Here is a 22625-nt window from a genome sequence, read left to right as displayed (position 1 = left end):
CCCCACACACACACACACATACTCCCCAAAATGAGGGCCTGTAAAAGAAGGAAGGAGGTGATACTGAGGAGGCCAGTGTCTGTTCTGGCTAGACCAGGGCTGTTAGCCTGCCCTCAGAGCAAAGCTGCCCTCATCGTCCAGGGAAGAGGTTCACGCAAGACTCAGCACAGCCAGGCAGTGTGCGCTTGTCCTGTTAGTGCTACTGGATATAAGTGCACTTAGTGTGAGCTTGAGCGTTAAAGAATGTACATATTTTAAACGTGTCATGTATTCCTTTGATCCCAGCATTTGGGAGGCAGAGGCAGGTGGATCTCTGTGAGTTCAAGGCCGGCCTGGTCTACATAGCAAATTCTAGGCCAGCCAGGGCTACATAGTTAGACTCTGTCTCAAAAACAAAACAAAAAAAAGTAAGAGAAAGTGTACATATTTTCTATTTCTATTAATGGTTCCTAACGTCACCAGAGGTCCACCTGTAGGACTGAGCTCAAGCTCTGTGAATAACAAAACAGGGAAATGTACTTGGTGTTTTGGGTTAAAATGGTTAGATTGTCCCATGAGAGAACTTTGTATCCTCTGGCATCTTTAAGAGAAACAGTTAAATCTGCCCAAGTTATTCCAGTCATAATGCCCGGTGGGGGTAGGTGATAGCATATTACTTGTTCCCTAGTTCACTTTCTAGTTCAGTGAGAAATGTCTTAGCCGTGCAGATGAGCCCCAGAGGGGGAAAACCTTCTCTGAAAGCCCCTCTGTTGTGAGCAATCAGGGCTGACTGTGCCCTCAGTTTTGCTGTGTATCCCGGGAAAGTCCTGCCGTGCAAGCCTCCAGCGCCGGGTCCTGTGTTCTCCCTCCACGGGCGGGTTCTGGAACTTCCTTCCTAGCAGGAGCCTGTATATCAGGGTGTAGCTGTCTGGTCAGTCAGGGCCTCTCCTGCAAGACAGTGGTTATCAGTGGTAGGGTGGCTTCTCGGGTGGACTTGCCAACTAGTGATCTACTGACTGTGTGGGGCTTTGAGTGTTTTCTAGAAGGAAGCAGTACTGTGGGAGCTGCAGCCCACCGGTGGGTGTCTCACACCTTAGGGTCTCCTTTGTAAACTAGTTTCCTAATTGGGTTGAAATGCCAAGCAGAAAGCCACCTCAGTAGAAGTAATTCTCCAGTCACAGTCCACTCCAGGGTATGGCCCAGCTCAGACAGACATGAAAAGTCATGCTGTGGCCCATCTTCCTGTGTGTGTGAGAGAGGCATTATCTAAACTCCTACAGTAGACAAGATAAATCAGGCTCAGCATGTTCTCCCAGCAGGCACCTGCCCTGCTCAGGCTGCACGCTGAGTTGTTAGATGCCTGCTTCCTACTGCTCTATGTTCCCCAAGGTTGTCCTTGGGAAGCAAGATGCAACAAAACAAAATACTGTGAATCGAGAACCCACTACCGCGTTGCCAGCGGTTGCCATTAGAGAAGGCCACATACCCAGTCAGAACCATGTCTTACACCGTTGTCTCTGAGTGGCCATGAGAATTTAAGGACTGAATCGGTCCCGGCCCAGATGTTCCGTGTGAGCCTGCATCATAGATTATTTCCTGCATGGGAAATAAGATACTGGGACACCATATAGGCTGATGGATGTTCATTCAGGAGAAATAACACCAGAAACAGATGACCGCCATGGGTTCCCACTCCAAGGAAGTAAGGGAGGGAGCTGGGGTCTGGGGCCCCAGACCTTGTCCCCACAGGTCATGTCCGCACCTGTTCCCATGTCCCAATGGGCGTGGTCAGTGCAGCGGGAGCTGGCAGGGTGGGTATGTCACTACAATAGATGATATGCTATGCTTGATGTTACATCACATCAAATCCACAGTGCCTGGTCATTCCACATGGCACCTGAGTTATCTGGAACAGTCTCCCTCCATTATATTCATTTTCTCCTTGAGGGCAGAAAGTAGTCTGCTTGGAGTGGATTTGATGCTACTCAATGTTCTCCTAACAGCCTGCTGCTAGTTGCTAACAGCTGGCCCACCGCTGTCTTTCCTCTGCATGTGTAAGCTGGCTGGCTTCCGTCCTCATCCCCATCATCAGCTGGAGCTCGCTGGCTACCCTGACGCAGCGGTTAGAGTTCAGGATCAGTGTTGTCATGCTAAGCTGTTTTATAGCTGCTTCAGATAGTAGCTAATGGGCTTTCCTCTTTCTTCTACGTCGCTTTGTGGGCCTGAGGACGCACATTGGCTCGGTGCTTTTAAATCGCTCTGCTGGCGACAGCTCATTCAGATTGTCCCTCTGCATCGAGTGGACTTACTGGATCAGCTTCAGTTGGCTGGGTCTTTTGGCTCTTTGATACGGGTCATAGTTCCCTGCTTTTTCATTCCTGGTAGTTTCCTTATTGGATGCCAGACTTCATGATTTTAATTTGCAGTGCTGGCTATTTTGTACCCCCATTAATATTTTGAACCTTATGTAAGTTATTTTAAAATGGCTTTGTTTTGTTTTAAGCTTTTCTAAGTGTACGCCGTGGAATGTTCATTTCCTTAGGGTATGCTTGCCCTGTGTTGAAGTGAACACAGTACACTTTGCGGTGCCCCCTGTGGCTGGGCGAGCTGTCCTGTGTAAGGACGTGCTCTGACTTTCTCTCGTGGGCCTTCTCTGGCCTGCAGGGGTTCCTCGTGGAGAATTTATTAGGTGTCAGCTTTGGACCTGGGACCCCTCTGTAGACGCAGAGCTTCCCAGCTTCAGCTCTCACTATACCCCTCACCCCAGGCGCCACCTCAAGTCACAGACCACTGGGCTCTGCGGGGTGCTGGCAGGGAATGGGGCATTTGTAGGTCTCACCTTGTTTCCTGTCACCCAGAGTCACCGTCCTCCAGTGCCCGGCGATTTGAAAACAGTTTCCTATGTTGTTTTTAAGCATGAGTGAGAGTGTGACTTCCAGAATGCACTTTTCACTTGCACCTAAGAAGTGAGAATGATGTCACCTAACACCACAGAAACCTCCCTAGTGGTGTTCACTCCTTGCTGAGCACTGGTGGGGATCTGGGAAAGGGTTAAAACCCTGACATTTTGTGTTTCCCTGGGTCTGTCCTGCCAGTTATATGACGTGCATGAAGCTTGCCGTCCTTGAGGGCAGCTTGTGGTTACTTTTGCTGCTGTGTTGTGTTGTGGTACCCACTACAGGCTTGGGGAGCTGACCACACACTACCACGGAGTTGGGCTTCTGTGAGTATTGTTTGTGAGTGCGTGGCATGCCAGGCTTGCTTCTTTGGAGTTTTCCGGTTTGGGTTAAAAGCCTTGCTGTATGCTGTCCCCTCTCACTGAGCCCCTTTATTTTAAGGTGAATCTTTTGGCTCAGATTGGTTGTGTTGAAAGTCTCAGCCAGTCGCCGCCTTCTTCTCCTTCTCCTCCTCCTTCCATGAATAAGGTAAATTTGAGATGTGATTAACTACATGAAGAAATAACCACTTGTCAACCCTGACGGGTACTCTTTCCATATGTGGGAACTTCAAGGAAGCGCTTCTGGGGCCTGGTCGGCCGGTTGTGACGGAAAGAGGCAGGGCCTACATACAGGCTGCCAGCTGAGGCTTTACTGAGGCCTGTCCGGTGTGTTTGCTCCAGCGCTCCGGGAGTCTAAGGAAGGGCTTGATTCTGTGAGTGACAGTAGATCCTGTTCCCAGGAAGGGGCAGAACAGGAAAGGCTGAGAGTGGGAATGATGGGGGGGGGAGGGCAAGAAGACGTTAGGAAGGGGGACCCTTAGCTGAGAAACAGAGTGAGCTCCAGGGTGGCTGCCCTGTGGTTTAAGACAAAGGGTTGTTGGATTGAGAGCAAAGGAATGAGTGGCCAGAGGACCTTTGGAAGAGACCGTCATACCCCAGCCGGTTACGTTGGGATCCGATTTTGAAACCACCAAGTGTGTCTACCAAAGCTCCGGAGTTGGATGTTAGCGGTGGGCTTCCCTTCTGTCCTCTTCCTCTTCAGGGTGTCCGAAGGAAGCAGACCTTTGGCTAGCAGAGGCTATTCTCAATACCTAGTTTCATCTCTTTGTTTAAAAATGTCTACTGGCATTTGCACTATTTGGAAATGTTGTCATGGCTGCCTCCTTTTAGCATAAAAGAAGAGATGTGCTACTCGGTGAACCCCCAATGTAAGTATCACTACCAGATCCCTAGTTTATCAGTACTGCGTGCGCTTGTCAGTTCACACCCAACAAATCCCCTCGTTAAGGTGGAGGAGCTAAGAAGAGCGAATGCTCATATGTCAGTAGCCAGTAAGTGGGAAAACTGGGCTCCAAGCCCAAGTTCTCAATCACTGTACCCACTGGAAATTTACAGTTTGAAATCCACCCAGCTGGCTGATGTTCTGGCGGTTTCAGACGATCTATGGGGTTGCGCACCGAGTAGCCCATGTGTGGGTCAGTGATGGGCTGTGTACGTGAGCGACCCCATAAGATTCTGATGGAGCTGAACGTTCCTGTTGGTGGTATCATCACTGGCCTAACACAGTGCATTGCTCCTGTGAGTGCGTGTGTGTGTGTGTGTGTGTGTGCGTGTGTGTGTATGTGCGCGTGTGTGTGGTGTGTGTGTGTGTGTGTGTGTGTGGTGTTTCTGCTGACACTGGTGACCTGCTGTCCATCGTGTAAAAGTGTGCATTTAGTCATGCACAGTACAGTGCAGTGACAAAGGATTGTTTTGCAGGTTTGTGACTCACGACTCTTCAGAGTCCATCGTTTTAGTCTCCTTGAACAAGAAGTTCACTGTAAAACCCTTTGCTGTGTCACCCCTGCAGCAGTGTCCAACAGGCCGTGTGTGCTGCATCTCATATCTGAGTCGTTCTCTCTCTACCTGATCCAATCTCAGTGTAGTTTTATTGAGGCCCTGGGAGGGGTAGGCCATGGCTCATAGGTCTTCCTTACAGCCGTGGTGGGTGGAAGCTTATCTATCTACCTAGGTTTGTATAAGCATGCTGTACCACAGCGCAGACACCTGGACTTATTTCTCAGAAAGTAGCTTGTTAAACACATTGACTGCGTCTGTCATGAGCATGGCACACAGGGGTGTGGTTATAGATGCATGAGTGTGCACGTGGACACTCACCCCTGCTACCTTTGTGGCCCCCCCCAAGTTCATCCTCAGGTCCTTCTGGCGCGACAGTCAGATTCAAGGCTGATTTCCTCAGCCACTTAAGGTAATGCTGTAAGTCCTTTCAGGAGGTGGCTTGAAATCGCCTCCTGTTAAAGAGGATGAAGTTACTCAGGCAGTAACCTGTTAGACAGCAAGAGTGTGTGTATGTACATGTGCATACGTGTGTTTCCGTGTCTTACGAGGTTTTGATAGCTCTTAGATAAAATTTCAGACAGGTAGCTATGTCAAATCTGTTGCTCCTAGATGTTGAGCAGTGCTTAGTTTAGTTGGGGTAGGGGTTAGGTAGAGAGGTCAGACATAATCAGAGAGTATAGAACCAGGAGGGAGTGTGGTTGCCATACATCCAGGCGGACATTCCAAAGTGGCAGGCCTGTTGCTGTCCAGCTTATCTTTGTCTCCACTTGGAATTTTTTTAATGTGTGCATGTTACTTTTTAAAGTGAGAATTAAAGCCTACTTAAAAGTACAGTTAAAAGTACCTGCTTACAAGCAGCTCAGGTCGGTGGGAGAGGGCCTGGGCAATAGCAGGTACAATGGCATCGTAGCAGACGAAAGACAGTGTTCTCGCCAGTGAGAGCAGGCTGATGTTGCTGGGCGTGCCCGTCTGGGTTTTTACTCGGGTTGGGGGGGGGGGGGTAGACATTTAAATAGATTCCCTTTGGTTCTACATTCTCAGTTGCCCTGCCAGCCCGTGGCAAATGGAGTCATAGTTTCTAGATGTCACAATGCTCTTTCTCCTTTTCCTCTCCCACACAGGTTGGTGGTGGCAGTGACCCTTGGTCAGCCTGGAATGCCCCCAGCACAGATGCCTGGGGCACCAGGACAGATGGGGCCGGTGCTCAGAGAAACAGCGCTAACAACTGGGACTCTGCCTTCGGCCACCCACAGGCCTACCAAGGACCAGGTGAGGGGAGGTGTGCTTGAGGGATTACGGGAAACTGGGTGGGGTGGCAGGCAGGAAGGCCAGACTGGTCTTGCTATCCCCAGAGTCTCCTCAGTACGGACACCATCTTCTCCCCCCCCCCCCCCCATGTTGTTAGTGATGCCTCCCTTCGTTACCTCCCTGGGTTCCAGGAACTTGCTAGAACAGTGCAGAGAACTCAGGGAATCACGTGACTCACTGTTGCCAATTTATTACAAGGAGTAAATCAAGGGATGCAAATGAGCAGCCAGATAAGGAGGTAATGGGGAGGCGTGGGGAAGGGGCGGAGCTTCCAGGCCCTCTGCTGGCTTTTGGCCCCAGGACCTGCAGGTGTTGGTTTCACCAGTGGAGATGCAGTTAGAGCTCTGTGGCCAGGGGAGCTGTGGGAACTTATCTCCAGCCAGCTTCCTCTTCGCAGAGGGTGGGATGGGAGGAAGGCTCTGAGTGTCCAGTCGGTCGTGGCTCGTTTTTCGGGAGGTGAGCCCAATCCTAGAATCACCATGCTTCTCCTGGAACAGAAGATGCTCTTGTCATCCAGGAAATGCCAAGGCATGAGCACTGGATCAAGAGGCTCTGCGTATGGCTCGTGCCTCTCTCTGGGCTTTAAGCAGGGGAGAGATGTACTGAAGGAGAAGCAGTTCAATGATGAAGAAAGGATTTTTGTGTCAGCCAGGGCAGTGGCGCACACCTTTAATCCCAGCACTTGAGAGGCAGAGGCAGTGGATCACTGTGAGTTCGAGGCCAGCCTGGTCTACAGAGTGAGTTCCAGGACACAGAGAAACTGTCTTGGAAGGAAAAGAAAAGGACATTTGAAACAGGGGGCGTGGCTTGCTTGGCGGATCTGAGTTTGATAACCATGACCTATTGAGAAACATGCTAGGCACAGTGGCACGGACATGGAAACTGGCAGGACCCTGGGGCTCACTGGTCACCCAGCCTGGCCTGCTTGGTGACTTCCAGGCCATGGAGAGATCCTGTCTCAAAAAACATGCTCGGGGCTGGAGAGGTGGCTCAGTGTCTGAAAGCACTTGCTGCCCTCGCAGACGACCGGGTTCATTTCCCAGCACCCATGTGGCAGCTCAGTTTCTGTACTTCAGTTCCAAGGGAGACAGTGCTCTCTGCTGGCCTCTATGGGCACTGCATGCAGGCGCGCATTCACATAAAAATACAATAAAAAAAAAAGACTTCCTGAGGAACGACATCCAAAGTTCTTCTCCGGTTTCCATGTACGTGTACCACCCACACACAAGTGTGCATATGCACACATACACAGAGTACAACCCCAGAGGATGTTCATGTCAGCTCTGGTATTAAAAAGACACAGGTCTGCTCTGTGCTACCAACCTCTGCTGCTATCTCTCAGCTTCTGGGTGACACTCTGAGCCCAGCAACAGAGGACACTCCAAAATTGCCCTTTTCCGCGTCTGTCGATTATTGCTAAGCAGATGTTTTTAGAGATGTTGCCCTTCTAATGTCTTTGAATTAAGGTTTTTTTTTTTTTTTTTTTCCTTTCTCTCTCTTATTTGTAAGTTTGTGAGACTGAATTTGTCCATGCCAAGGCCTCTGGAAGGCTTCTCTTGGGTACCAGGCCACACTGCTATAGTGTGCATTAGTCAGAAGCCACTCAGAGCACCAAAACAGTGCTTTTAAACAGGGTAGGAGGATGGCGCACACCTTTAATCCCAGCACTCGGGAGGCAGAGCCAGGCAGATCTCTGTGAGTTTGAGGCCAGGCTGGTGTACCGAGTGAGTTCCAGGACAGGCTCCAAAGTTACACAGAGAAACCCGGCCTTGAAAAACCAAAAACCAATGCTCCTAACTGCTAAGCGGTCTCTCCAGCCTTTCACTATTGAATTACACGGGTTCTCAATAGAGTTGGAATACGAACCCTTTGTCACACATGGGGTCACAAATGCGTTCTCTTCCATCTGTAAACCGTGTGTGTATTCACTGAGTGTTGCTTCCTGTGCTGTGCAGGAGCCTGTTGGTGTGACGTGGTCCTGCTTGTTATTTTTGCTGTCGTTGCCTGACTTGGGTGTGAGACCTGAACATGAGATGAGAGCATGTCGGGGGACATGTCAGGGGACTTCTCGCCGTTGTCCTCTGGCGGTTTTATGGTTTGGGATCTTACACTTTAAGTACCTGATTTTCTGTTGACTTTTTTTGATGATGTAAAGTAAGGGCCCAAGTCTTATTCTTGGGTGTGGACATCGAGTTTCCCCTGCACCACTGACTGGAGAACCTGTCCATTGAGACACTTGTACAGAGTTTGTTAACCTGGCTGCCTTGTTTAGCCAAGTTCTGATTTGTCTTTTGCATTAACAACATAACATAACAAAACAAAACAAAAAGCACTGAGTCCTTGGTCAAGCCTTGAGACTGCCTGGGAAGGCTGTGTTCTTCAGATCCACACGACCGTCTGCCCTGGACTCTGCTTTACGGCTCCTTAAAAACTGGCTCGCTCAGGCAGCTGTTACTCAAACCTAAGCAGTCTCCTTGTGTTTTCTTTCTCGCTAGCGACAGGGGATGATGATGAGTGGGACGAGGAATGGGATGACCCCAAGTCCTCATCATCTTACTTTAAGGACTCCGAATCCACTGAAGCAGGGGGCATCCAGCGAGGAAACAGTCGTCCAGGTGCCTCGTCCATGAAGCTGCCCCTTAACAAGTAAGTTTAATGGGGAGCAGAGGATGTCCGCACGCACGTGCACACACACGCGCGCGCGCGCACACACACACGTACACACGCGTGCACACACTCTGCAGTTTGTTTCACAGGGTTAGTAAGTGTTTATTCGGTTACCAAGCATGGCCCACACCTGTACTCCCAGCACGTGGGAGGTGAAAAAATGAGAGTCTGAAGTTCACAGCAATCCTCAGCTATCCGCAGCAGGTGTGAAGCTGGCTTGGGGCTCTAAAAACAAACAAAAAACTTCAAAGTGCTTTGTATTGCTTTTACTTATAAATTCCATGATATACTAATGTTTCAGCGATAACAATTAGTATTATAAGGAAAGCTGAAAATAATGTTAATGACACGTCTCTCCGTGTTTTATTATTAATCACTTCCCATGTGCCAGAGCGCCTCATGGGCACACCCTCAGGTCCCTTTGTGGTATCTAGATTCCTGTTTTACTGCGGGGGGAAAACTGAAGCCTCTTACATTCACACACAGATGGCAGGCGGCCACATCAGGATTCTAGGCCCTCAGGACACAGAGTGCACGATCCCAGACTCTGCAGAGTGTGTTTCTAATATGTATTTTCACGTAGAGTTCTCCTGGCTTAAGGAACACCGTGTTTGTGGAATTTGTAGATCCACTGCTTGTGAATATGGACCCAGCCCCGAGGGATTCTGGGATAAGGAATGATGCCAGTAGGCTGACTTCTCCCAGCAGTCTTACAGTGTCTCCCAGACTGCTACTGCCCTGTCTCAGTACTGTAGGTCTGCCGTTCAAAGCGGATTCAGAGGGTGTTCATTTGTGTCTGAGTTGGGTTTTTTCAAAACCTTTGCTTAGCATATATCTAGCGATTAGGGTCAAGGTCTTGTACCTTGAGTAATGGCGCCTCCATAGTCTGTCTGAATAGCAGGGGATTAATTGAGCTCTTAGACCACACACTTTCATGTCTCTCCAGTTTCTTCCATGTGGTATTTGTGCTCAGGCGTGTGCGTAATGAAATCAGCCTTGGCCATGCACTGCTTATCTCCCAGACTAGACAGTAGGATCTGCTGTGGTGGGCGGTGCTCTCCCTGCTCCTCCCCTTCCCAGCACAGCTCCTCCCCCCTCTGCTAGCCTTGCTCCCGGGTTTGTTCTGAGTCTGGTAATGTTTCAACCCCGCCGTCTCATCTCTGGAGCAAAGGGTTGGCTTTAAAGATGCTTTGTACTCTAAGCGGGCTAGTTTGAACCTGTGCCTCCAAGACTTCTGTCTGTCTATGGTGCAGGGAGGGCTGACTTACAGTTTTCAACAATTCATTTGTATGTTAGCTATGGTCTAGCTCTAGAACATAAACTTTGTGCCAGAAAAGGAAGCTGGGAATCTAAACTCACTGTAGCATTGTGAGGACACATCTTGATAATGATTGAAAAATAATAACATGTTATGTTGCTGTTTGCCTAATAATAAATTATTGACTCTGCAAGGATGTGGACATGTTAGCAAGTGGCATTGCTCTGTGTAGCCAACTGAAAGTGGCTTACGGCACCCTGGGGGACAGAGAGACTTCTTTATGTCTGCCCTTCCCCCTGTTGTTGGTAATGGCTGTGTCAGACTTGTTTAAGCAGGCAGAATACCTGTGATCATGACACCTGCTGGAGCCATAGGCTGCTCTCCCTGCTCAGGGAGTGGCTAACTGGCCATTGGGCCACCTGATCACACTTGACAGTTTCCATCTTAAAGACAGAACAAGGGTAGAAATGGTGTGTTAAGGTCATGTGGTGAGAACTGTAGAATACCTATGAGGAAGGACAGAGACTCACAGTGCTTATCTTCCTGATCAGGTTCCCTGGATTTGCAAAGCCTGGCATGGAACAGTACTTGTTGACCAAGCAGCTAGCAAAACCCAAAGAGAAAATCCCCATCATTGTAAGTGTGCTTGTTCTCGTCTGGTGGCTTTATTTCTAATTGAAGTGTTTTATAAAGCTAAGGTAAGAATGTTAGTCTTTTTGGAAGTATTGTTAATCACGCTTACACTGCCCCAGGTAGTTGACCAGATGTCATTAGGAGTGATAAGGATAATCAGCATAAGTTAATGATTGTCACTGCTTCTCAGTTCTGTTTATCTTCCAACTGTCCCAGCCATTGCTCGCTCACACATTTTAATGCTTTTTCTCTTCTAAAATGTCTTGGACTGTAAGACATATTTTACATTCTGTTTTTCTGCTGGCTTTATTTACTTAGCCAATAAGCTCAATTCAAATATTTTGGTTTCTACCCTGATGAAAAAAGAGCATGTCATTAGGATAAGGTGCTTTCTCCAATACCCTGGTAATAGAATTTCTTCCAGTAAACCAGCTGTCAGCTCAAGATAAGAGGCCAGCAAATAAAGCTGGGAGTCAATGGCACCATTAACAGTTCAGTCTTTCTTGGTGAAATGATTATTAGAAATATGACAAATGCTCTTCGGTTTCATCCCATTCTTTGATCGTTGATGCATTTCTACCTAGGTGAAATTCTGTGACTATTTTGTAACCTTACTGACTTAAGCTGTAGCTGATGGGGTCCTTGGATGCAATCAGCATGGCTGCAAGCAAGCATAAGGGACCACCTGCCCGTGATAAAATAACCAGGAATGATAACGGACCCTTTAATTACTTTTCCTCGTCTGTAAAAAGCTTAAGATTCTAGGAACCATCAAATAGGAATGCAATATCCCAAAGCCTTTTGTAAACCTTGGTTCCTCACAGCATATTTGGGGTAATTATCTTCTGAGTAGTTTGATTTAAGATTTGAGCCTAGAGGTGGTGGTACACTCCTTTAATCCCATCACTCAGAGGCAGGTGGATCTCTGTGAGTTCCAGGTCAGGCTGGTCTGTGGAGCGAGTTCCAAGACAGACTCCAAAGCTACAGAGAGAACCTGTCTCCATAAGAAAAAAAAAAAAAGCAAAAGAAGAATATTTTAATCTTTTTGTTTGTTCCGGGCCAGGGACAGGGCGGCAGCATACATCACGAGCCTTCTCATTAAATTTAAAACTATGGGATTAAGAGTCCATGGTTTGTCCCTCACATTGGTCGCAGGCATGACTGTGGTAGAACAGGGCATGAAGTCCAGCCCAAGCTTTGTCCATGAGTTTTGGCAGAGATAGATCCATGTGCCCCGTGGACAGACCTGTCTCTGCAGCTTCTCAGCCATTGAGTCTTCAGGAGGAGAAGATGAGACAGAGACCCAGTTTGCTTAGGGTAAAAAGTAAGGTTGCTCACGGATAACATAGGCCTGGTAAGTTTGGGGAGCAGGCGTTGCTCTCCGTCCTCTTCACAGAGGATCGCTGCTCCAGGTGGGCCCTCGGCTGCTGCCCTGACGGCTTAGCAGAGCCCCTGAGGCAGCTTAACTGTGTATTCTTAGAGACCTCTTGAGTGCCTTGTTAGTCGTCTGCAGTCCTCAGCCGCCTTCCTAGTGACCCCTGCCTGGGCTTCTGTACCCATCCCGCATCCCCTCCACCACCTCTGGACGGAATGACACGAACACTCTTGTCCCCTTGCCCTGCTAGCCTTGCTGTGGGATCCGCAGCTCCCCTCTCTCTCAGCCCTCTCAGCTGGTTTTCTTTTACTGCTCCCCATGGCTGAAACAGCGGCTGTCATCAGGCCGTGGCCAGGCTCCCCGTGGCTGACACCGCGCCTGTCATCAGGCCGTGGCCAGGCTCCCCATGGCTGAAACAGCGCCTGTCATCAGGCCATGGCCAGGCTCCCCGTGGCTGAAACAGCGCCTGTCATCAGGCCGTGGCCAGGCTTCCCGTGGCTGAAACAGCGCCTGTCATCAGGCCGTGGCCAGGCTCACTGTGGCTGAAACAGCGGCTGTCATCAGGCCATGGCCAGGCTCCCCGTGGCTGAAACAGCGCCTGTCATCAGGCCGTGGCCAGGCTCACATGTCTTGAAGTTAGGACAGTGCTGCTTCAAGCATCAGTCACAGACCAACGGCTTATTTGAAAGCTCTACCAGTGAGCCCTGTAATTAGTTAAAAAAAAAAAAAAAAAAAAAAAAGATGAGAGTGTGCATTAAAACTGAGAATATAATGTCATTGACAAAATCCTGATACATAAAATTTTGTTTCACACAGTGTTGAAAAAAAAATTTTAAGCCCTTTTTCATGGTCTAAAAGGAGGCAGTGCTTCTGAACTCAGCTCCCTAGGTGTGAGCCAGTTTCTCTCCATCCTGAGACACAGTTCACACATGGAAGAGATGGATGGCTCCATCTGCACAACTGTGCTTTTGTAGATACGATGTCTGTGAGAACGACAGAGCAGCCCTCCCTTCTGCCTTAGAAGCGAGAATGACTGACCGCCATAGGACTGCAGCTCTGAAAGGAACTGTTCCCTGTACTGCTGCAATTGTAGCGCCAGTTCCCCAAGAAGACACAGAACTAACTTGTCCTGGCTCGTTGTTTAGGTTGGAGATTATGGCCCAATGTGGGTTTATCCTACCTCTACTTTCGACTGCGTGGTAGCGGATCCCCGGAAAGGTTCCAAAATGTACGGTCTGAAGAGCTACATTGAGTATCAGCTGACACCCACCGTGAGTACCTGCTCTGAGTGAAGCAGCATCTCTCTCTCTCTCTCTCTCTCTCTCTCTCTCTCTCTCTCTCTCTCTCCTTGTCTGCACTCGGCATTGGTAATGCTCCCTTCTCTTTCCCCTTACAGAACACTAACCGGTCTGTCAACCACAGATACAAGCACTTTGACTGGTTGTACGAGCGTCTCCTAGTTAAGTTTGGGTCTGCCATTCCAATCCCTTCTCTTCCGGACAAGCAGGTGACAGGTGAGTGTGAGCAATGCTGTCCGAAATGACAGGTGGGGAGCTGGCTAGGCCGTCCTCCTGCCGTGCAGGAGAGCAAGGGGTCACTAATGTCTGTGAACAGCATCTAGTAGAACCCTCTGTCAAACTGCTCTCAGAGAGCTGTGTACACATCCGGAAGTCTAGAAAGGTCATTGTCTTTTATTTCCTTCTACCAAAAAAAGAGTGCATTTTTTAGTGTGGGAAACGGAACCTTAGCAAATAGAAATTATCTGAACAGTCTAAAGTGAAAACAGAGGCCTGAGGCCCGAGTGTGACAGGGACAGGCTCTGCCGCCCTGCTCTTTTGTGTACGGAGAACACACGGAGAGGCCAGAGCCTCTGGGCTGTTCATGGGAGAGTTCTTCCTCACTCACTCGTACCCTCTGCCTTTTCTGGGTTATTTAAAGGCATCACCTTTCTTCCACTGTGCCCTGCCCCCGCAAATCTTGTGGTAAGGAAGCTTTGGAGAGTGGCTCAACAGCTAAGAATGCACACCGCCTCTGCCTCCTCCAACACCTGCATTCACACACACACACATACCTACACACACATGCACACACACACATACACACACACACACAATTTAAAACATCTTGCAAAAAGGGAAAACTCTGCTAAGTCATCCACCTGCCTCCAGACCCCCTGTACGTCTGGGCATAAGGGGTTTGTTTGCCTCAGTCCTTAGAAACTGCCCCCTCAGATGGGGGTCCCCTGGTGTGAGACCAGGGGTGAGTGCTCGAGGACTCGGTGATCGTAACTTAGAACACGGGGTTTAAAAAGAGGCTGAGCTTCCCAATACCGAGAGTTCCCATAGGTAGGTAGAAACTGTTCACATGGCAAAACCATGGATGGAGAGCGAGACGTAGCCAGTCCGATCTAAAGGGCCTGGGAGAGAAGAGAGGTGGGTTGGGAGGAAGCAAGGCCCTTCCCAAAGATAAGGCCGAAGAAGGCTTAGCCATCAGTAAGAGTTGGGGAACTCGGGCAGGGGCCACGGATCATCTCAGTGCCTGGGTGAGGCCGTAGAATTGCAGCGTACCCTGCCCAGGGCCGTCCCTGGCGGCGGGGCTTTCCCGGGTGCCTTCCTCTCTGTGCTCACAGTGGGTACTTTCATCCTCATAGTGCAGAGGGGACCCAGGCCCCAAAGCAGCCACCAGCCTCTTCTACCCTGCTAAGCCGGGGGGTTTGTGTTTGATCCTGAAGCTTCCAGTGTGTGTGTTACGAGACGGAACCAGCTAACCTTTAGCTAGAATGATTATCTTCAAGATGTATATTTTGACGCCCAGAATGATGCTGCGGCGTTTCCACAGGGCTGGCGCCAGGGAGTGGACCCCAGGGTGCTGGAGACCGCAGCTGCCTTCCTATCAGTGTCAGCACACCCACACACTGCTCTGCAACCCACTCAGATGGCACTCCTGTACGGCTAGTCATCCTTTTTGCTTTTAAGTCAGAGCTTTCTTTTTTAAAGCTGTAGATCTGATTCCAGTTCTGTCTTTGTGTTGTACATTCCAGGCTGTGCCCTTGAATTTTGTACTCTTGTTTTCCCCCAGTACATTAGAACAGCATGTACTTCAGGGTTCTTAGATGAACAGGCCAGGGTTTTCATCCAAGTAATTCAGTATTGATTTAAAGCATCGTAGAGTCCTCAGCCCTTCTACATGGAGGTTTGTCTTTGCGGGGGAGGGGACAGTGCAGGCATGCAGCCGGGGTGTGGCACAGCAAAGCAAGCAGCAGTCTCCGTCTGAAGAAAGTCAGGCTCTGACCACTCTGTGGAAGCATGCAGAGGACACCGAGAGGCGCACGCACACAGCAGCCTTATTTCCCCTTCCTCCTGCCTGTGGTACCCTCACGATCAGTGCCGTGTACAGACTCCCTCGCTGAACCCCCAGACAAGGAAGAGCAAGTCTGGGAGATGACATCCGGCACTTGTCCACAGAGGTTCACACACATGACACATTCTGTTTGCAGATTTCATTCTTTGTAAAAGCAGGGTTCCAAGAGATTATTTTCACATTCGTAGTGAAGATGTAGGTGAGGTTTATGGAAAATGGCTAAACGTAAGTCTCTTCTAGCCCCTTGGTTACAAGTCTGACAAGGTATAAAGACCTAGTCAGCATAAAATACTGTGCAAAGTCCTAGTTGAGCAGCTGTGTCTGAAGGGTTTTCACAAGAAGGCATAGTAAATAAAATGATCAAGTTTCAATTACTGGACAGTAATGGCCCTGATTCCTTTGCTCCAGGAGGAGTTCGGTGTATCCTGATTCACCGAACCAGGTCCTTCTATCAGTGAAGGAGGCTGCCATGTTTCCCAAGGCTGAGCCTGAGCTCCAGACCATTAAGCTTCTGTAGTGCACGCCCTGTGTTCCTACCAAGTGTGCAGTGAAGGTGCTGGTGGATACGAGAGGCCTTGGGTGAGACCCTGGAGTTCACGTGACACTCTTGATAGATGGGTGCATCTTCCTGGAAGATTTACTCACGGGTGTATGCTTCTGAAGGAAAGTTGAGGCTGCATTTTCTGAACACTTACTTTTAGACTACATGCAGCAAGTTCATTCTTTGGTGTACAGTCCTACAAATCTTGAGAACTACTACTGTAGCCGTAACCACCGCTGTGTTTGTAACATAGGGCGGTTCTGTTGCCTCCCAAAACTTCATGGTGCTTAGTGTTTACTTCCAACTCCTTCCTCAAGTCCTGTCCTTGGCAATATCTGATCAGTTCTTTGTTGCTATAAATCTGCTGGTTTAGCCAGCAGTGGTGGCTCACACCTTTAGTCTCGGCACTCAGGAAGCAGAGGCAGAGACAGGTGGATCTCTGTGAGTTCAAGGCCAGCCTGGTCCTCAAAGCAAGTTCTAGGACAGCCAGAACTGTTACACAGAGAATCCTTGCCCCCTCTAAATAATAGTAATAGTAACAATAACAGTAATAATAATAATAGTAATGTTGCCTTTTCTGGACTCCATCATGAGTGGAAACAGTACAGCTGAGATTCGTTCCTTTTGTTGGATCACACTTGTCTTTTATTGCAGTTCCTAGCGCGTGTGGATACACTGTAACTCTTTATGCTTTCCTTCACTGAGAGACGTCTGGACTTCTGTTTGCGGGCAGTTGTAGCATTGCCGGTATAGATATTTTGTTCTTATTTCTGTTTGTTTTTGAGACAGGAGCTCACTGTATAGCTCAGGCTGGCCGGAAACTCATTACATAACCCAAGCTGGCCTCCTCTTGCCTCAGCCCCCCCCAGTGCTGTGATCACAGACACTTATGCCGTGCAGCCTAGCAAACCGATTTTTATATGAACATGGACAGATTTTCTTAGGGGTAAATTCCCACCAGTAGAACAAATAATGGATCAGTTGGTTTGCATTTTGCTTATGAGTTTGTCAGACTGGCTGTATGATGTTGGAATCTTTCCCCACACGTGGTAATGTCCTTTCTTTGCTGATTTTGCTTGACCAGTCTTGGAGTGTGCAGTGGTCCATTTTGTCTTTGCTTTCGTTTCATACTGATGGGTTGCACACAGCACCCTCCCATGCACTTATTGCTATTCCTGTGTCTGTTCTGGTGACGTGTCTGTTCAAAACTTCCGTGCTTTTTTTTTTTTTTTTTTAATTTGCTAGTCTATTTTTATTACTGAATTTGTTCTGTATGTTCTAGAAACAGTTCTCCATCAGGTGTGTGATGTGCACAAGCTTGCCTTTTTGTTCTCTACACAATGTGTAGCAAAAGCCATTAATTTGAAGAAGTCAGTGCCTTGCAGTGACAAGTATCTGAAAAAAGAAGTTTAATTAAAGGGGAAAGGCGGGGTCACATGGTAGAGGTTTCACCATGCCCGTCATAGCAGAGCAGAGCGGAGGGAACACCTCTGGTAACCCAGTCCACCCAAGGGAACCCAGCCTCCTCAAGGCCCACAAGCCAGGGACTCGGCCTTGAACACCAGCACCTGTCAGAGGCATCTCATGCAGCCTTAGTGTCCAGCACGCCAGGGTTTTATGAATTGTGCCCCTGTGGTTGTTATGTGCATCCTCTTGTCTAACTGCCCTTCGGGATACATACATCTTCCTAAAAGCGTGACAGTTTGAGGCTCTGCGTTCGTGTCTGATGTAACTGTAGCTGGTGGTTGTGTATCTGTGGCTGGTGGTTGTGTATCTGTGGCTGGTGGTTGTGTATCGGTGGCTGGTGGTTGTGTATCTGTGGCTGGTGGTTGTGTATCTGTGGCTGGTGGTTGTGTATCTGTGGCTGGTGGTTGTGTATCTGTGGCTGGTGGTTGTACTGTGAGCACAGCAGAAACGGGGCCTCACTCGTTTGCATCCCGATGCCTAGAAAGCTCCTTTCCCTGCTCTGTCGCGTCTGCTCTTTGTGTAGACTCACGTAGCATCTGTGTGATTTGTCTCTGGGCTCCTCTACTCCCTGTTCATCTGCTTGCCGGTAACACACTGTGTTGTGTTGATTGCTGTCACTAAATCAGGTTGCTATCACTAAATCAGGTAGGGAACATCCTCAGCCTGGCCGATTCTTCTTTAAATGTATTTATTTTTATGACTATGGCTCTTTTGCCTACACACGTACATGCTCCATGCCTGTGGCAGCTACAGGAGGGCATCGAATTTCCTGGAACTGGAATGGCAGATGGTTGTGACTCATCATGTTGGGTTTGAACCCGGGTCCTCTGGAAGAGCACCCAGTGCTCTTGGCCTCTGAGCCATCACTCCAGCCTCCCTCTGCCTATAGTTTTGAAGGGTATGTTTGATTATGGATCCTCAGCTGCTAGTTTTCCATGGGCATCTTCCCATTGACTTCTGCCCTGCACTGTCCACATGACGAGTGAGCTCTTAACTCTCTCTCTTCCCACACGAGCATCAACCTGGCCCCTGCGGACCCTGGGTCTGTTTTCTCCCAGCAGTTTGGCTTTGCTGTCTGAGTGCGGAGCTCTTTTGACTCCCGATCCTGTCCTTTGCCATCTTGCATTTCTGCTGATTACTGGTGTGGATTTTCTGTCTCCGTTCTTTCTGTAGCTCTGTCTCCTTTGGGGTCTCTGGTTGTTGATTACTGTCACCTTGCCCTTTAATTTTTCTAATAGCTATTTGCACATACTTACAGAAACTGACTTCTGTCAGCTAAATTCAACATCTGGCTACACATAGTAACAATTTCTGCTGACTGTTTTCTTTTTCTTCAATATAGATACTATCTTGCTTCTTGTTGGCCAAGCTCTAGTCGTTTTTTTGTTTGTCTGTGTGTTTCGTTTTTGTTTTTAAATGAACGTGGGTCCTTGCTGAGAGTCTGTTTTAGCAGCTCTGGGTTCTGCTGTTGCTTCCCAGAACGTTGCTGTTTGTGTTTTGTTTTTCATAAGGAACTGGCCTTCTACAATCTGCTCAGAACACTATCTCTCTTGTGGCTCAGTTGTTTTCATGTTTGTAGGGTTAAGATTGGCATCCTAAGATTTGCTTCCCCACACAGACTGGCAGGAAGCCTGGGATTGATTAGACAGAGCCTGTGCCAGTATGGTTTCTTTCCTCTCGTGATGTAGCTATAAATAGAAGAAGGTATTCAAAGCCTGGATCCCTTCAAGTTATCCCCAGACATTGTTTCCCCTGGTTCTTTATTTTTGTTGTTTGGGGTAGTGTGTGTTTGTTTCTGGAGACAGGGTCTGAGTGTGTTGCCTGGGCTAGCCTCTGGTCCTTTATTTTTGTTGTTTGGGGTAGCGTGTGTTTGCTTCTGGAGGCTGGGACTGAGTGTGTTGCCTGGGCTAGCCTCTGGTCCTTTATTTTTGTTGTTTGGGGTAGCGTGTGTTTGCTTCTGGAGGCTGGGACTGAGTGTGTTGCCCGGGCTAGCCTCACACTTCTGGACTCAGATAACCCTGCTGCCTTAATCTACCGTGCAACTGGGACAACACTGTGCCTGCTTCCTACCTAGACCCGTTCTGTCCCCTAGCATGTGGGCAGTCTCTTGGTTGGGCAGGAGTGTGTGACTGTGACTCAGATACCCTGTGGTCCCCACTGTATTGCACGGCTTCATCCTAGAATATGCTGTCTCTGCCTCTTGCTCTGCGTCTTCCCCTCTGAAGTTGACCAGGCCACCACTGCTCCGAAGAATGGGCATCTCCCCTTGTTCGAAATCAAGTGTGCCTCCTCCTGTGGCAAGGGTGCTGCAGCTGGCCTCCAGTCTGCTTTGCCAGGCGTGGCCTCCGAGGAGCGTAGAGGGACACTGCAGCCGAGAGACGGCGCAGCCCTAGACAGAATGCCACAAATCCCCACCGTTCTTGCGGAAGTGGAGCAGTATTCCAGCAGACTCATCAGGCGGCTGTTTGTCTTTAAGGATCTCCAGAGCAGGCTGTGGTTATCTTGTGAGCATTGTACAGCGCCATAATGATTCTTGGGGATAAGGTTACTTGAGGTCCTCACCTGGCTGTGTCGGAATTTGCACCTTCAGACTCTCAGGTGATACTGAGTTTGTTTTGTAAGAGCATAAAGTCTGCTCGTTCGATGATAGCTGTCATGCTTGCCAAGCTCTCGACTAAAACAGGAATAGTTGCTCAATAAGTGTCCTTTTAGCATGGCTGTTAGCTGTGGGGTAGGTATGTCAAGGTTGATAATTGTCTTTGCCATTTAACTTAATAAGGCAGAATGGGAGGGCTGGAGAGCTGACGCCATGGTAAGAGCACTTGCTGCTCTTGCAGAGGAACTGGGTTCAGTTCCCACCGTTCAGGGGGTGGCTCATAATTGCCCAGGCACTCTAGTTCCAAGGGATCTGACACCATCTTCTGACATCCTTGGACACCAGCGACACATGTGATACATAGACACATATGCAGGCAAACACACATGTAAAAATTTCAAAAATTTAAAAAATAAATGAGAGAGAGAATAAAGTTACAGACTCCAGGGAGTGTACACATGCACCCCAACTGTCTCCCCACCCCAATGTGTGTGTGTGTGTGTATGTGTGTCTATCTGTCTGTGGGTGAGCGTATGAAGATGTGAGTGTGTGTGTGTCTGTGTCTGTCTGTGAGTGTATATATGTGTGTGATATGCATGCAGGAGCCCATGAGAGGTGCTGGATCCCCTGCAACAGCCCGTGGAGGTCAGAAGAGTCACACCACACCTCTGGAGTTGCAGGTGGCTGTGAGCCACCATGGAGGGACTGGGTCTCCTCAGGGGCAGTTAGTGCTCTTAGCTGCCGAGCCATCTCTCCTGCACTAGCGGGGTGGAGACAGGAGATGGCTGAGGCGTGCAGCCTGTAAGCCTGGCTCTAGGTTAGTGGAAGATCTGTTGTCAAAGAAATGAGGCAGAGTGACGGGACAAGACACTCAGCATTGCCCTTTGCCTCCATGCACACGCATGCTTTATCCACATATTACACGCATACACGCCTCACACACATACACACGTCCTTCTTGAGCATTTCTGAGCCTTTTACAAAGAGCTTCCCGCCACGTATCCGGTAGTCACAGGGGCTGCAGTGTGACAATTCTCGTTACAGTTATTAGAGTTGTGAGTCACGCTGAGTGTGTCCCTTCTAGGTCGATTTGAAGAGGAATTTATCAAGATGCGAATGGAGCGGCTCCAGGCCTGGATGACGAGGATGTGTCGGCACCCAGTGGTGTCAGAGAGCGAAGTCTTTCAGCAGTTCCTGAACTTCCGGGACGAGAAGGCAGGTGGTCATGGGGAAGTGGGTGCTGGCAGTCGCAGTGAATTCACGTCTGGAACGAGCCATAGCGAGGTCACTTTTTTGTCAGTCCTCCCCCCCAAACAAGAAGGGACAGAAACTTGATCTCATGTATAGGTGTGTGGTGCGAACAAACGCCAGCGGCAGGCTCTGTCCACTGGAGAAGTCAGCCCCGTGTGGGTGGGACACAGATAAAAAACACACTTAGACGTGGAGCGTTTTCCAGAGTGCTCTTTAAAATGGGTGTGGGGTTCGGGAAGAGCACTTGGTGCCCAGCATGAGGACCTGAATTCAGATCCCCACCCCCACCGTGCGGCGTGGAAACAGAAGCCCTAGAACTCGCTGACTACAGGGGTCAGTGAGGAACTCTCTCATTGGAATATGATGGAATGTGTGATACCCAAGGCCCTCCTCTGGCCTCTCACATGTGTGCTGGGACATGTTTACACACATACACACACACACACACAGAGAGAGAGAGAGAGAGAGAGAGAGAGAGAGAGAGAACACGAAATGTGGGCCTAACGGGTTGTGTGAGTCCTCTGAGTCTCTGACTCCCGGTGCCTTAGCACCATGGAGGAAAGTGGATTTGGAGACTGATCGTTCATCCCAGAGCCAAGTCCTCTCCCGGGAGCAGAGGTCCTAAGTGCAGGGTAAACGCTGGTCTCTGCCTGCTCCATCTGCTTTACCCTGCCCATGGCCATCTGTTCCTTGTGAAAACCATGCAAAGCAAGGAGCTCCCTGGCACCTGCTTGTCAGCTTTGGGAGTGGCCGTCTCTTGATAAGCTTGTACCAGATCCCTCCGTGTTCCCAGCTGTATCGTTTATTCTCCAAAGACGTTTTCTCTAACTTTACAGAGAACAAATGCTGCAGATTTCATAAAACCCTGGAGTGAAAGGAAGCATGGGCCCAGCTCAGAAGCAACAGCAATTGCTAAATGCAGTGTGACCCAGGGAAAACATCACTAAGTTACTTTTGTTTTTATCTCCCGTTGGAGCCTTCAGAGAGATGTCCTTGCTAAACTTCATAGTGTTTTGCCTGGGAGAAGCGGTACATTTACAAACTGCTTAAGAAGAAGGAATCTTAGACATTGGTTGTCTTGTTGTACATGAAGTTGCCTTGGTGTTGATAATTCACCATGAAAGTAGTAGAAAAGAAAAAAAAAAAAATGAACTTGGAGTCATCTGCTTGCTTGTCAGTAGCTATCATAGCGGTGAACAGAGAAAACCCTGAGGCTGCCTAGAATCACTAGAAATACATGGTTGCCAAGGATAAAGTTATTGAATTTTTATCATCAGATCATTAGGTAAAAAAAAAAATCTATCAACTTCAAAATTATCAAATATTTAGGAATAAATATAAGGAAATACATGAAAGACCTGTGTCTAAGACTGAAAAAAAAAAATGACAGAAATTTTAAAAAGTATCTAAGAT

General features: G+C 48.8%; 1 protein-coding gene across 1 annotated transcript in view; it reads left to right on the top strand.

The window, feature by feature from the left end:
• The window catches only part of Snx9 (sorting nexin 9), a 72860-nt gene that overhangs the window by 40362 nt on the left and 9873 nt on the right, over nt 1–22625 (top strand). Inside the window, exons 5-10 of the mRNA XM_051206134.1 lie at nt 5878–6025; nt 8560–8710; nt 10541–10625; nt 13143–13268; nt 13394–13511; nt 21046–21176. Of these exons, the coding sequence (XP_051062091.1) occupies nt 5878–6025; nt 8560–8710; nt 10541–10625; nt 13143–13268; nt 13394–13511; nt 21046–21176 (759 nt within the window). The remainder of the gene's footprint in view (nt 1–5877; nt 6026–8559; nt 8711–10540; nt 10626–13142; nt 13269–13393; nt 13512–21045; nt 21177–22625) is intronic.

Source organism: Phodopus roborovskii, unplaced genomic scaffold (genome assembly GCF_943737965.1).
Source record: "Phodopus roborovskii unplaced genomic scaffold, PHOROB, whole genome shotgun sequence".
Lineage (NCBI taxonomy): Eukaryota > Metazoa > Chordata > Mammalia > Rodentia > Cricetidae > Phodopus > Phodopus roborovskii.
This window is presented reverse-complemented; position numbering and strand designations above follow the sequence as displayed.